The 16,644-nt window shown below is 42.0% G+C and overlaps 1 protein-coding gene across 3 annotated transcripts in view; it reads left to right on the forward strand.

Moving 5' to 3' along the window:
• The window catches only part of LOC311038247 (tenascin-like), a 72,897-nt gene that overhangs the window by 41,099 nt on the left and 15,154 nt on the right, over positions 1 to 16,644 (forward strand). Inside the window, exons 19-24 of one of the 3 annotated variants that reach the window (XM_084047645.1) lie at positions 278 to 367; positions 2,856 to 3,119; positions 7,426 to 7,701; positions 11,304 to 11,576; positions 14,153 to 14,425; positions 14,960 to 15,232. In XM_084047645.1, the coding sequence (XP_083903771.1) occupies positions 278 to 367; positions 2,856 to 3,119; positions 7,426 to 7,701; positions 11,304 to 11,576; positions 14,153 to 14,425; positions 14,960 to 15,232 (1,449 nt within the window). The remainder of the gene's footprint in view (positions 1 to 277; positions 368 to 2,855; positions 3,120 to 7,425; positions 7,702 to 11,303; positions 11,577 to 14,152; positions 14,426 to 14,959; positions 15,233 to 16,644) is intronic. The other 2 variants (XM_084047646.1, XM_084047647.1) reach the window with 2 other exon arrangements.

Consider the following 16,644-nt stretch of genomic DNA (forward strand, 5'->3'; position numbering starts at 1 on the left):
GTACTTTTACTCAAGTAAATTTAGAATTCCTGACTTTTACTTGTAACAGAGTATTTCTACATTCCAGTATCACCTTTTTTTAAGTAAAAAAAATGTTTTACTTTTTCCACCACTGACTATTTCAGTGGTCAAGTAACATTTGGAGCAGCTGTTCTGGATTCGTATACAGATTGAATGTCGTTTTCTTTTTGTCCTGTGCAAAGACAAACCTAGAAAGCTGCAAATGCACACAGAGTGCTGGATGTGTTTCAACAGTCGTTTCTCCTATGTGCTGCAGGGCTAAAACCAGGCACGGAATACGGGATCGGAGTGACAGCCGTGAAGAACGAGAGAGAGAGTCTTCCTGCCACCACCAACACAGAAACGGGTGAGAGAGACAATAACCCCAACAGCTGTCCAAATAAAACATCCTTCACACCTATGGATAAATACACCCGTGACCCACCTGTAGCTGTTGATACAAATATCGAGGACCGGCATGAGGTTAATGGGGGGAAAAAAGTGATTTGTTATTTATATGTGTCAAGCCTGTCTCCGAAGTGCAGAGAGAGTTAAGACCCATTAAGACCGGGAAATAATCGGTGTCATTTTTAGATTTCTTTGGCTATTCGAAAATAGCAGATCTACAAGCTCTTGAAGCTCATAGCGCGGCACCGAGTGCGGCACTTTATCTTGAACATGTTTTCAAATGTTTTTTTTACTCAAATCTCTGCTTCAGGGGATTCTACAAATGTCTTTTAAATTCTAAATAAATAAAACATAAAAACGTATGTTGCTGTAATATCAGTCGTTCTCTTACAAATGTTAGCTTTTTCATGTCCAGGGACCACCCAAAATGATACGTATTTGACCCCCGCCTCCCCCTCCCCATCTCAATATATGTTGTTCCAGGGACCCCCAGAAGCAAATATTTGAGTTACAAATGTTCGCTTTAAAAAACATTTTCGGGATTTATTTTTCAAAAATAGCAGATCTACAAGCTCATAGCGCGGCACTCGGTGACTGCTTCATACCAGTGGTTCCCAACCCCACCCACCCGCCACATTTACACCTGGCAAAGCTAAAACCCGCCACGCGGTGAGGCAAGCACGCACGCACGCACACGCACGCTAGCGCGACCTTGCAGGATCGGCTATTTTCACTGTTTTCGAAACGTTTCTTCAAACATTTCCTAACAATGTTATCAGTGGCGTCAGTGGCTCGGGAGGAAGAGCGGCCACTTGGGAAAACGGAAGGTTCATAGTTCGATCCCGCGGGTTAGTGTCGAAGTGTCCTTGAGCAAGACGCTGAACCCCCTAATTACTCCCGATGAAGTTGGTGCCTCGCACGCTGTCAGTGTGTGAATGGGTGAATGTAACTGATTGGCCCGATCATTTTCTGATTTCTCATACTCGCTCCCTATGGGCCGAAGTCCAGACTGATACACGGGGAGGAACGTGAGAGTGAATCCACGTTATCAGACTAGCCAATGCCAGGCTAGTGTGCCAGTGCTGGACACCAACAATAGCAGATTCACAAGCTCACAACACCTCACAGTGCTGTGTTGTGACATGTTGCGAGCTTATAAATCAGCGACCGCAAGTACAAATCATGCATACACAACAAAACAGGCCAATACTTTGCATCATCCATCTTCTATGTGCCGTAACACATGGTTTAAACTAGCTAGCGTGAGCCAATGTCGTTACGTCTGTCAGTCCACATTCTTCAAGAGCAAAGCAAGAGCTTATAATGAATGATGTGCTTTTTTTTCTCCTTTTCTTTTTAAACTATGGCCAATGTTTTGCATTCATTATAACCACGTGAACCCGTAGCATCCCTATTCTGGGCATGTTATAATAGGCAAACTTCCACCGCTTATCCGGAGTTGGGTCGCGGAGGTTCCAGCTGAGAATCCCAGACTTCCCTTTCCAAGGCCCCATAAGCTAAATCTAACTGGGGGATCCCCAGGCGTTCCAAGGCCAGCGTGGAGAGATACAATCCTCGCCCACCTGGTCCTTGGTCTTCCCTGTGGCCTCCTTCCAGTGGGACGTGCCCAGAGGACCTCCCTAGGGAGCAGGGGTGGAAAGTAACTAAGTACATTTACTTAGTTACTAAGTAACTTTGTAGATTTTGATTATTATTACAGAACATACATTAACCACTTCAGCCCGCTATGCATTTTGGCAATTTGAAAATAGCCGATCTACAAGCTCACAATGCGTCGCGATGCGACGCATTGTGAGCTTGTAGATCGGCTATTTTCAAATGTTTTTTATATACATTGAAAAAATGTAAATGAGACATTCTTTATAATGAGTACTTTTACTTTTGGTACTTCATGTACATTTTGATGCCAATACTTTTGTACTTTTACTCAAGTACGTTTTGAATTCCCGACTTGATACTTTTACTTAAGCAAAACCAGTACTTTTTCCACCACTGCTAGGGAGACGCTCTGGAAGCATCTGTAGTCTATAGATGCCCGAACCAACGTAACTGGCTCTTTTCCATGTAAAAAGGAGCACGCAAACATACAGTAATCTATAAATAGACACATATTCTGGGGAAATTGCCAATCTACAAGCAATGCATTGTGAGCTTGTTGATCGGCTATTTTTGGCGAACAGTAGAAGAGAAAAATAAATAAATAATAATAATTGAATCTCTCGCTGATGCACAGACAGAACACAGGTCCCATACGGTACTAAGAGAGGTAAACTTTTACTAAACATAACTTCACGTGCCACTGCCACCGACCAAAATGCTCTCTACCGCGTTCCTGACCGACTGTCCTTTACCATTACCGAGACCCATAAGCAGCATAATGCACGTAAATAACCCAACGTATAACTGACGGACCTCGTCTTTCTCAGAGCTCGACCCACCCAGGGATCTGCAAGTGAGCGATTCGTCGGAAACGTCCCTCACATTGGAGTGGCAGAAACCTCAGGCCAAGATCACCGGCTACCGGCTGGAATCCGTGACCAGGGACGGCGACCGAGAGGAGCTGACGGTCCCGGCCGCGGACACCACGCACGTCCTGACCAACCTGAAACCGGGCATGGACTACACCTTCCACCTGACCGCAGAGAGAGGACCGAAAAACAGCCTGGCGGCCATTGTGTCCGCCTCCACAGGTGGGTCGTCAATAAGAGATGCCATTTTGATTAATGTTCTATGGTCGTTGTGATTTCGTTTCAAACCGTTTGCTCTTTTTTTCAAAGTTGAAATGCTGTAGCAGCCATCACACTTGGCAGGCAAAAGTATCGCTGATGATTTTTCCCTTAGAATTTCCACGGGCCTTTCACAATCTTCAAACAGAATGAGAGATAGCCGTTCCCATTTTCCAGGTTTTACAGTACGTTCCAAAATGTATAAATTCATCATAAGAAAGACACTCTCTGGGGAAGTGCAGCGATTTATGCATAATACAGGGAATGAGATGATTTTTGGCATTTCATTTGCAGCACAATAAGATGCACGTTAGGGCTGGGCAATATATTTCCATATTGTATCACTAATTCCTTACTTTATACAAAATGAGCAAAAATAACCAATCTACAATCTCGCAATACGTTGTGAACTTGTAAATGTTAATGTTTGAGCTGTTTTGAAGGTTTTTGAATTTGATAATTAATATTATCAACACAATATGATATTATCACAATATCGATATCGAGGTATTTGGTCCAAAAATATTGCAATATTTGATCTTGTCCATATTACCCAGCCCTAACCTAAATAATTTGTTGATCTTGATTTGTGCCTTTGTTGTGTTTCTTTGTAGCCTCTTTCACATTTTACTTAGCTGCCTCTGACGTCCCAGAGCTAACGCCTCCCACAGGCGTGGAGGACAATATCATTAGCTTTGTTCATTTAGATCCCACTTCTGACACCCAGTCGTCTGGGATGATGCCCGGGAATGAGCCCGGACACCTGAACATCTCAGGCGTCACCTCGGGCGGATTTGACGTCGTGTGGGAGCCGAACGCGACACACGGCGTCTATGATAGCCTCGCTGTAGAATGCAGAGATGCTCTGCGATTATGGGATACGAGAGAGATCCGTCTCCAAGGCAATGCCAGTGGCGTTAGAATCCAGGGCCTGAAGGCATCTACAGAATATCAGATAAAACTTTATGGAATAAGCGATAGCCAGAGGTCTTCTGCGCTTGGTGAAGCGGTGGCGGTCACAGGTATAAGCTTCTCTTTTGGACTGCATGTTGACCAGACGTATCATGTTCTGGTGTTCAGCCCTTCAGTGTAACGGCAATTTGTATTTGATTCCATTGTTGTTATTTGGTTGCTTTTGCATGTGTACATAATATATTATGATTTGCATGACAATGCCATCATTTTGGAATTAGCTACTGAACAATCGGCATTCCATGTCATGGACATTTTGTCCTGTTATCATACGATGTAGTCTGATGTGGCCAGAAGATCAAAGATATCCGTCTACTGATACTACGTCTGGGGAAATCTAAATTCATAATGCGTTTGAACAGTGGAGAAAACTATTGGCAACAAACCCACGCCCACCGCTTTGAAAACCAATCCTTATACCATCGCATTTGCATTGGAGCATTGCAGTCTTTGCATTGGTTTTGTGATGCTGTTGTTTTTTAAATCTCCAAATTGTTTCCACCCAATTTTTGGATGAAGAATTTAGATGTCACCAGACGTATCAGTAGGCAGAGATCTCTGACAATTTGGTTACGTGAGACTATCTAAGACGAGGACAACGTAAAGCCTGATTTATCATTAGTTGTGCGGTGGTGTCGTGCCTCCCTTCTCTGACAATGGAGGTTTTACCTATGGGGCTGTGGCACAGCACAACGTGTTGTTAACGTGTTGATTGCCTATTTTTGATGTGCGACACAATGCCAAGTATAAATCAGGCATTAGAGTCCCATGCTGCATGTTGGTCAAAAGGACTCATTCCATTATAGAGTAAAAAGTGGCCTTCTCTTCAGGCTTTCTGCATGGCTTCAGCCTCCATTTGAAGAGAACTGTGTACTTCCACTGTGGTGGACTACTCGGGACCTTCAAAAGTTAATGACACTGATTGGCTCATTCATGTGTCATTAATGAATGTGCCGTTCTGCCAATGGTCAGTGCATCTCTGATGCATGAGAGAACACAGCTCTGGAAGGACTATGACACTGAAAGTGATTGAAAAGCTGCCAGGGAAACGAGCACTTAGACTCTTGTCTGAGATAAACATAATGAATCATGACAAATGTATGTTAATTTATCTTCCTCTAATATTTTCCTATTTTCAACCAGTCTCTCCAGACAAACTGTTCGCTCATACAATTTTCAAATGCTTCTGTATGTACAGTGGGAGTGCTGACAATGCAAAGAAAATAGTTTGGATGTCTGGCCTCCCCCTCACTTCCATTTCGCCTTTACAGTCGTGTCAATCAGACCTACTGTAAATCGAATTAGTTGAAGCCTATCTAGCTTGTTGCTTAGCAATAATGGAAATGCAAAGATATATTTTAAAGATAATTTAAAAAAACAAATTTAATGAAGGGAAATGACAAACAGAAGACAGCTTCCTGTCACATTTGTTTGCGAAGCACCGTTACTGTACAGACTCTCTGTAGCGTTTGGAGGTTGTTGAAGAGTTTTCTGGCTTAAGAGACTGATCTTTAACTAACCCTACTATTTATGTGTTTCCCCATCCGTTATTTACAGTGTCAGTTGTCTTCTGTTTCTCTCTCTATCCATAAACAGTTACAACATTTCATTGATGTATTTATTTCCTAACATCATTTCTATTTACTGTAGCATCTCCGCCTACTTCCCGTGGTGTAATAGCACTAAGTATCAAAGACGAGCCGACGCTTCGGTCTACTTTGGACGCTGTTCCGCCGACAGCTCCAAGCGATCACCTAAGCTCTGCTGAGCTCTCTGGCTCTAGTTCTGGGGCTTCCGAAAGCTCTATCCCGGACGTGGAACCCCCTGTCTCTTCTTCTGGGGCCTCTGAGAGCTCTATCCTGGATTTGGAGCCCTCTATCTCTTCTTCCGGGGCTCCTGAGCCCGAGAGCTCCATCCTGGAGATCCTGGGAGAGCTCCTAGTCACTAACGTGACCGCCGCTAGCGTGGAGCTAGCGTGGTTCGAGCCGCCCGACGTCGAGGCCTTTGATAGCTTCCTGGTGGAGCTCAGTGCTGTGTCGGGACCGGCACAAAAAGTCCATGAGAGGACGTTGCCAGGAGGTTTCAGGAGGGCTGAGATCGGAGGCTTGGCCCCCGCCACGCGCTATGATATTTCAGTTTATGGGTTGGTGGCGGGAGAACGATCTTTACCTATCAAAGTTTCTGCTACCACAGGTACATGGAGACAGACGTTTTCTTTGTTTCAACATCAGCATCCATCTCTCCATACCTTCTCCATGCTTGCTTCTTTTTAAAGATAATAAGACATATATAACATTTTTTACAGGTCACTCAATACCTCTTTATATCACTACATGATACAACTGTAACTACATGATGAAACATTTTACGATGCTCTTTCCTAATTTAAAGTCATACTGTGAAACTTTTTTCAATTAAGGAATTACATATTTTTCACAATAACTATTCCACAACTGGAACTGAAGTTCTCTTGGGCCAAAATGACCAAAAATGTACCGAATCTTTATTATGTATTTATTTTATTTAAAAAAATACAATATTGTTGTTTTACAAAACTTCCATGGCACTAGGACCCCGCAGCCTTAATTTAGGAGTGATACTGATTTCTGGGATTCGCAGTTCTAGACGGATAGACAAATGCTGTAAAAGTCAAAGAGTGCTAAAGACTACTCGCCAAAAAGACTAGTAAAATGAATGTTACTCAGTATGACTTTCAATTACTCTTACTCACATAATGACCTTTGCATTGATTTACTTCAAAGATATTGAAAAGCTTTTGTGACAGTCTGGATTAATATGCCAAATACAGTTCACTTTCATTTCATCCTCATTCATCCCCATATTGTTGCTGTCAGGCAGAAACCTTGTATCTCCATATTTCAGATTTGCACGTGTTATTTTCCTGAATTAGTGCACCTATACTTTGTCATACTAGAGTGTCACACAAAATGCTGTGAGCCTTTAGACCGCCTATTTTTTAAAGTGAAAGCAGTTAAGTGTGTCTGTCGGTTTTTTAAATATTGAACCATTGAAACATATTAACAAAAGCTTATGACTAAATAATAACTACACTGGATCCATTGGAACACATGCTTTTTTCTTCCCCATTTCCTGAAAAGTAACCGTTTTGGAAATACAGGGTTTTTGCCTGACAGCGACAATATAATTCCTTTAATTCCTTTATTTTTTTTGTGTCGAGTAACATGCCTTGACTAATCCAGAGTAATAATTCACATGAATGAATCCCTCTTGCCTCTTGAATTCACCACCACCATGTGGATTTGTCTTGATCTACCAGAGGAGTTGAAGCCCGTGGTGGTGAACCTCACCATCAGTGACATAACCTGGGACAGCTTCAATGTGTCCTGGGGCTCGCAGGACGGGGACTTTGAGGGCTTTGTCATTGAGGTAACAAACATGGAGCACGTGGCGGAGAGCCAGAACCTCACGCTGTCCGGAGACGCCTTCAGCCTGGGCATCTCCGGCCTGACCCCCAACACCAGCTACCTGGTGGGTCTGTACGGGATGCACCAGGGAGACTTCCTAGAGCCCGTGTTTATTGAAGCCACCACAGGTACCCTTAGTTTTTCCCGACGGCACAGGGTCTTAAAATAGGGATGGGATGATATTATCGTTTATCGCGATGTTCATATCGCAGGGGTTTTACTTTATCGTGAAATTCATAAACACTGGACCCAAGTTGGCCCAAGTTGACCCAAGTTGGCCCAAGTTGACCCAAGATCTACAAGCTCACAACTGCGTTGTGAGCTTGTACATCTCCTAATTTTGGCTAATGTGCAAGTGGTTAACAAAAGTGTAATTTTAAGAGTTGAAAGCATATATAGATGATCGTGATAATATCGTCAATCACAATTATTTTGGCCACAATAATCGTAACACGACACTTTCATAACTTCCCATCCCTACTGTAGTCCTGAACTCTGTCCTCTAAATCTGTACTCTATCCTCAACTGCGATAATCTTTATGACTCTTTTCTAGTAACCTTTGAAAGCGTATCCTTCTTTTCCAGTTGGGATCAGTGGTGAACTACATTCATACAAATGCAGGCATACACCATTAGGGCTGGGCCATATGGATACAATCAAATACCTCAATATCGATATTGTGATGATGATTTAGTTTATTGAGAATAATATTAATTTGTTTAATTTTTTTTTTATATTTTCAAAAATAACAAAGATAGCAGATATACAAGCTCACAATGCATCACTAATGGGACACAAGGTGAGCCTGTAAATCGGCTATTTTAGCTATTTAAAAAAATATATGACTTATATCATATCAAAATGATACAATATCAAAAATCCCAGATGATATCTATTCTCACATCAATTCATGATATTATCAATATAATATCAACATATTGCCCAGGCCTGTACACAGCATTTATGGTCATACTAGCAGCTCTGTTATTCCGCTGATAGTGTAGCGGCCACACCTCACTCACACTACGCATCTAAACTGCATGGAGTGAGAACATGACATAATAACCCCATACGTGTTGTTTCCATCAACTGTGTGTATTTGTAATGCTTTCATCTTAACCAACATGCCATGTGTCACCTCTTACCCTCCAGCCACTGTTTGTGTCTAAGCAGAGAGACAGTACTGTAGGGGTGTCCCAAAACCCAAAATGTCACTGAACCAAGCAAAGGTGGGCCGCCAAAATGGCCACGCTTATTGCTACCTCCATCCCACCTCCCCAAAGTGCATGACGTCCCTCCCTACAGTATGTCCTTGCATCGTGGTGAGTTTTGATGTTGATGTGCTGCAATGATTGCAAAAGACAAAAACAACAACAAACCAACAAACCAGCTGACAGTGTGTCCATGTTCATCTCATGCCATCTCATTCCATCAAACCTTCATTCATTCACTGTGGATACAGGATTAACCTTGAGAGTTCATTTTGCCCGTTGGATGTCTGCCTGAACTAAAATACTCACAGTATAGGAGTAAAGATCCTTGTACACCGGGGGGGCTGCTGTTTATGTGCGATTATTTTGCCTGAAAATATTGATTTTTGAACTGGTGTTTGTGTCACAAGTAACTCCACGCAGAACGCAAAAGTTATGTCATGGTAAAGCGTTTTTTTACTTGAAACAAGGTAGATTTTTCGGAATAAAATCATCAACAGTTTGATACGAAATATTAGCGGACGCATTTTCGGATCATGTTTCCCAGTGTGTAAAGACCTTAATACTCGCGAGTCGTGTGCCAGAAATATCGGATTTGCAAGCTCACGGCACTCTGCGATGCAACACGTTGTGAGTTTCATGGTACTGTATACTGTATGTGACTGACATTAAGGTCTGAGCATCGGTTCAAATTTAAAGGATACAACTGTTTTAAAGAAATATCAATATCAAAACATCAATATTTTGATTCATCATAAATTGTACCCGTAAATGTTATGTTAAATAAATGTAATGACCTTACCAGGTTGCATATAATCCAATCTTCGTATCATTAAGGTTAAATAAGTAAATAAGTAAGTAAGTAAGTCAGTCAGTAAGCAAAAAGCAAGTAAGAAAATAAATAAATAATACATAAACATTTCAGCGTATTGTTAACAATCCACCTGGTATCCCGTGGAATGCCTTGTACTTTGACTTGCATGTGCATGTAAATCAACAGGAATGTGAAGTTCTCACAGCATGGGGGGGTTGTTTTCGTTCTGGATTCAACATTATGTAAAATGATCCCTACCCCTTGCTTGTTATGAGTGCAGATGACATTCATAATTGGACTTTTGGGTGCATGTTGTATGAAATGGTTCTGACTCACTCATGTTAGCTCTGTCCCCATAGCCACGTGTTTACACTCCACAACACTTCATTACATTAACCGCTTAAAACCCTCTATAGACTTGGTGAACCGGCCCGTGTCTCTGTACCTTTTTATCTACACCAAATCTCTTCAAGGGGTTATCAATTAACAATTAATTTGCAGGCCAGTATCTTTACAGCCACTTTATTGGCCTTATCACTCCTTTCTTTCCTTTGTATTACATGTTTAAATGTTGGTGTTAATGACCACTTCTTTCCACTTCATGTCATAACTGCTGTATAGTGGAACCCGTCATCCCAACCAGTGGCGTGTCCAAGGGGGGGAGGGGGTTGGCCTAAGGTGGCACGTGTCACCCCTGGAATATGACTGGAGCCACCCCCATGGGTGCCACACAACAATCTTTCAATTAAACGTTAAACACATAAATGAAAGACACTGTAATGTTAGTAATTAAAGCATTTGCACTCAGGTGGTGCAGGGGTAAAGTATGTGCCCACCCCTGCTTCGTCTACAGCAGTGACAACACAGACATGTGGGGCGAGGTATTAGTTGGCATAATGACTAAATTGGGATAAAAAGGGGTAAAGAATAATTGGCTTCTCTAAATGTATAGTATATTATAGTAGTAATTCAAGTACATATCGGTAGTGGAGACAGAAATGGTAAATTACTGCATGTGTGCAGCCCTGGATAAAATGCACCAGAGTCATTTCATTAAACACTAGAGGGTGGCAAAAAGTGAGCACTTAAGCCCTATTTCAAAAATAGCAAAAATAGCTGATCTACAAGCATTGTTTAAAAAAAGAAATAATAATAATAATAATAATAGCAATGTAATTTTGCCTGTAATGACATGCCCAAAACACACAAGGCCTATTTTAAAGGGATTCATTAATGTATTGTTTGAACAAAGGAAACACGTGTCTATAATAGTCAATCTAAAATCTGATTAATCTGCAAAGAGCATTCAAAGGTGGAGAAAATCTGAGTAAAATAACTGGAAAAAATTGAATGCTAGGGGGTTGCAATTGCCATCCCCTGCAACCCGAGAATTACGCCCCTGAAGTGCACCCCACTTGGGCCGACCCAGTCCAAAAAGCCTGGACACGCCACTGATCCCAAACAGATGACTTTCTGTCTGTTGTTCAAAATGATGTGCATCCTCTACTGAGCTATTCAGTCAAGTACAAGTGGAAGGTGGTGAGTGTTCTACGGGATTGTACTGTACCTCATTTTCTGTTTTCTTATGCCAGAGATGACAGCGTACATTATCAAACACCGGATATCTTTCTTTTTTCAACAACAAAAAAATGCTATCATGCAAAATGGCTTCGATGAAACTCTAATAATAATTTCTCTCTTTAGTTAACGAGCCAGCGCTTGGAAACCTATATGTGTCTTACTTAACGTCGGAGAGCTTTACGCTCTCCTGGAATGACACTGAGGGAGAGTTTGACGGTTATGTCCTGGAGATTATTGATTCCGATTGGCTGAGAGAGCCAGAGGAACATAACGTATCCCAGAATGCAAAGTCCCATGACATCACAGGGCTTCGGTCCGACTCTGACTATATAGCCTACCTGTATGGGACACTGAAGGGCTCCAGAACACATGCTGTCAGTATCGTTGCTTCAACAGGTATTTACATTTCATACATATTACACCTTTACACTTGCCATTCATCTAGACTTTGGGGAGTTCAAAAAAAGAAAAACCTTTTCTCCTTCACTATTATTTGCATTCTGAAACATTGACTTGGGCTGTATGCATAAAGCTACTAAGAATAGAAGTACTGATCCAAGACTCATTTATTAATACTGCGTACAAAAATAAATACATAAATAGTAATAGTAATATTAATAGTAATAATAATAATAATGAATGCATTAAATCATACCCTTTATTGTGGTTGTTGCTAAGTAAAGTATGGGATTCAGTCAGTATACTACAGTAAAATAATACAGATCTTCACACATAACTCTGGCCATAATAGAAAAGGATCATTGTTAATGAAAATTAATATGTATACGATTATGTGTACAGTATGTGACAATTTTTTGACACACAAAAAAAAAAACATTTTAGTTTTTTTCATGCCATATGAAAGTAGGGTATCATAGCTACGAATTGAAATATTGGCTGTGCAGTTTGACACACAGGTTTTGGAAATAATGGCTTATAGAGTCATGTCTTAAAGAATTCAGAGAGTAAATTGTGTGTGTAATAGGCTCTATGCACAGCAGCCATATATCACTTCCTTCACAGGTGTTACCAGTGATACTAATGAAGGCTCTGTTCCATTTAGTGTAGCACAGTAGTTCTCAGATTTTTGAATTTCAGATTTCCACGACCCCCATAACTCTGAGAGTGTACAAATGGAAAATGGAACAAATGGAACAAAATGGAACAAATGGATTTGTACACTCTCAGAGTTACACACCCGTAAAGGGCCATTTGGGAGTGTTTCCAGTGAGCCAACATGCACAATATCAGCACCCTGACTCCGTCTGACCAGAATGGAACAGAGCCTTCATAGTATCATTGATAACACCTGTGAATGTCTTACAATATGGCTGCTGTGCATAGGGCCTATTGGTTTACACCACTTAAGTATCGGCCACAAAAAAGGCAAGAATGACACATTAACTGCACTGTGCATAAAATGTCTGATGTTGCTTTACTAAAGGATTCGGCACATTCTGCCTTGTGTAGGACTTGCGTTTAGGAGAGCCAGAAGTGGCTGATGCCGGGCTGGTACTGACGTCTTCCCAATGATGCCACAGTGAAGTAAGGGCTAATTCAGTCCGCAGCGTTCGACCACATCTGATCTACAAGCTCACGAGGTGTTGTGAGCTTGTAGATCGTTGGCCTGATCTGAACTAGGCTTAAAATGTACCACACAGGCAGCTCTCACCTACTTCCACATAATATTGCCCTGTTCCTGTGATTGCGATTCAAACTCAAACAACCAAAACTTGCGTAGCTGAAAGACATGTCTTGTTCTCTCTCACGGATAAGTTATCTGTGGGACGTGAAGGAAGTGTTTGTGACCTTATTTATGTTGTGGTGTTTCTTGCATGGGTATGAGGGCAGCATGGGGTTAGAATGTGTGGGATTCACCAGGACAAGATAACGTAAAACTGCTCATGTGATAAATACCGTACCAAAGTTCTTGTACATAAAAACGTTTGACTTGTTTTCCTTAAAAAAACAATTTACAATGTTTTCTACGCAACAATGGAACATGAGAGCGCAGGTCTTTTTAAAAAAATGCCCAAATAATGTAGGATTTAAAGTGCAATAACACTTTGGTAGAGGTTTGGGTTGTGTAGTTACCTTGCCATGATGTAACCCCAAATATTGGTGAGTTAAAACTAAATTTAAATCTGCAACTTCTATTGATTTTACTGTTCAATCGCGGATCCAGTCCGGGTCTTCCTCCTATAGTCAACATGAAGTTGGGTTTTGTGATGTCATGTATTGGCAGAATTGGCTTTGGAAGCTTTGATCATTTATGTGCTAAAACAGTGACTTTGAGAGACTTTCACCGAGCAATTTTTTGGGAACTTCATAGGCTCTATGCACAGCAGCCATATTGGGAATGAATTGGGCCCCTTCCTTACTTCCTTCACAGGTGTTACCAATGATACTAATTAAGGCTCTGTTCCATTTAGTGTGGCATTGTGGTTGTCTCATTTTCAAGGACCCCCATAACTCTGAGAGTGTACAAATGGAACACTCTCAGAGTTACACACCCACCATAAGGGGCCATTTGGGAACCAAAATGGAGTGTTTCTAGGGAGCCAACATGCACAATATCAGCACCCTGACCAGAATGGAACAGAGCCTTCATTAGTATCATTGGTAACACCTGTGAAGGAAGTAAGAAGAGGCCCAATTTCTTTCCAATATGGCTGTTGTGCATAGAGCCTATTGTGTAATCACGGAGCAACTGCTGAAGATATCTCTCCAATATTTGCAGTCGCATCATGGCAAGGTAACTACACGACCCAACCCTCTACCAAAGAGTCCTTGCGCTTTAGGAAGCAAAGCGGTCAACGGTTAGCACTCCTATTCTAACTTCCACTTTATGCAAACTAACCCACAAGTCTGACATTGCATTTCTAAGGGGGGGAAAGCACTTGAAACTTGCTCTGCCATCATTACAAAAAAAATATGAATAGTCATCCTGTGCTTTTCTCTCCCCTTTGTAGCCCCAGAGCCCGACTTATCCAGGCTAGTTGTTTCTAACATTACCTCAGACAGATTTGCTCTGTCGTGGAGGGCAGGAGGGAAGGCTTTTGATAACTTTATAGTAGAAGTCAGAGAATCTGCTTTACCCTCGCAGGCGGTGGGGCGCTCCCTGCCGGGAGACGCGCGCTCCACGCTCATGGCCGGGCTAAAAGCCAGCACGCGCTACGACATCAAGCTGTATGCTAGCGCTGGCGGCCAAAAAACACAACCCCTATTCGCCGTAGCCACCACAGGTATTACACATGCCAGCACTGGATCACACACTGCATGTAATATTAATAACGCCCTGAACACATAGTCTCACAAATCTGCCAAGAAGAGATTTTGAACTTTAAGCAAATCTTAAAGTCATACTGTGTAACCTTTACAATGAAACAAAGTGTATTTTTGATATTTTTCACTGGTATTTTTTTCACAACAACCATTCCAAATAAATATGTTTTGGACAACCTCTCTGAATACCACGTTTAGTCACGGGTGTCTGCCCCTGACACTATTTATGTATTTTAAAGTTAATACATACAATTTCTAACAAAAATATGATCCTTGGTAGCATTCGTTTTGGAGCGGTACTTCCGTGGTTTTGTTTCGAACTAAATTGCGTGAATCGCTGTTCTAACAGAACCATAGACAGACGTTGTAATGACAGCGGTGCTAACGGAGGTGCCGCCAAAAAAACATTACTAAAACGAACGTTACACAAGTATGACTTTAAAATAAGACCCGGCAACGACACAACTGAAAACCCGTATTCTCTTCTTGTTCAGAGGATGTGCCACAGTTCGGCACCGTAGCGGCATCGGCCGTAAGCCCAGATAACTTCACGCTGTCCTGGAGCACGCTGTCGGGACATTTTGATGGCTTTGTGATCCGGGTCAGTGACTCGGACCAAATGTCTGACACACTGGAGTTCACGATCGATGGCGAAGTCCAGAACTTTACCGTCTCTAAGCTGACGGACGCCACGGCCTATGACATTGAACTGTTCGGTATTTCTCATGGCCGCCGCACGCCCTCCGTGTTGTCCCATGCCACCACAGGTACTATGGATTTTACTGTTCAGCCTCATGCATACTGTAGTGCAGTGGTTCCCAAACAGTGGTTCGGGGCCCGTGTTTGGGTCGTGGACCGATTTTTTTTAAGGTCGCAAATAAACATCCCCTTTCTTTGGTTTCCTACATTTCAAATGAAAAAATCACAACTTTTCTTCAATTAAAAACAATTCCAAAATGTTTCAAAAGTATTTCATAAATACATCAAAAAATGACATAAATGAAACATGTTTAGATGTAGTGAAAATAGCAGATCTACAAGCTCATAACGTGGCACGAAGTGACACGTTGTGAGCTTGTAGATCTGCTATTTTCACTAGTGGAAGTGACTCGTTGTGAGCTTGTAGATCTGCTATTTTCACTAGTCTGGGTCCCGGGCAACCGCCTAATTTCTCTTTTGGGTCTTGAGCTAAAAAGTTTGGGAACCACTGCTGTGGTAGGCTACATCAAATCCTCATTATGCATTTAAAGGGGAATACCACTCATTTTCAACATCGAACTATGTCTTTAATGCACCTTAGAGCTGTTGTGTGCCCCCTCAGCCAAAAGTACACTCTGCGTATGTCACTGATCAGATGACCTCAATCAATTATCCAGTTCTAAGCAACATAGAAGTGGGGGGGGGGGCTTTTTCCTTATTTCCACATAACAGCTCTAAGGTGTATTAAAGACATAGTTCAATATTGAAAATGACTGGTATTCCTCTTTAAGGGAACACCTCACCCTTTGTCAACCTCATCTTCATATAATTGGTCCTCACTAAATGCTCATTAGAAGATGACGCGAGCCTCGTTGCCATGCCTTTTCTCATTAAGGAGACAAGCCTGCAGAGAGTGTCTATTCACCTGTTTTCTCGGCTGTGTGTTTTCCACTTCCTGTCGATTTGATCCAATGAAATCCCATGAAACTGGTCAGATGACCAATGATATCCAATGAAATCGACAGGAAGTGGAAAACACACAGCCTAGGAAACAGGTGAATAGGACTTCCCCCGGAAACTGCATTTTTCGACCAATCACAACACGCGTATCGTGCACGGAGAACGCAAACAGATCTGTAAAGCCTCAACGTAAACTTCCTTTGGCGGTATTTCTGCCAAATTACAATACTTCCGTTTAGACCAGTGGTTCTCAACCAGTGGTCCGGGGACCACCAGTGGTCCTTGGGGGGGTACCAGGGGGTCCCCAGCGAAATGAGTTAACTTAGCGTCACAATCATTTAAACCACTTAGCTTTGGCTATTCAAAGATAGCAGATATACAAGGTATACAAATATACTAGGTCTCGCCTAGTGTGAGATGACACCATTTCTGTCTACTCACTCTGTGTCAGTTCAGAAAACTGCCTACCAATGACAGTGGGTTTGATCACAGATTTCAAACTTTTCTATGCATACAAGAA

Source organism: Gymnoscopelus microlampas, assembly GCF_963454915.1.
Source record: "Gymnoscopelus microlampas genome assembly, chromosome: 21".
NCBI lineage: Eukaryota > Metazoa > Chordata > Actinopteri > Myctophiformes > Myctophidae > Gymnoscopelus > Gymnoscopelus microlampas.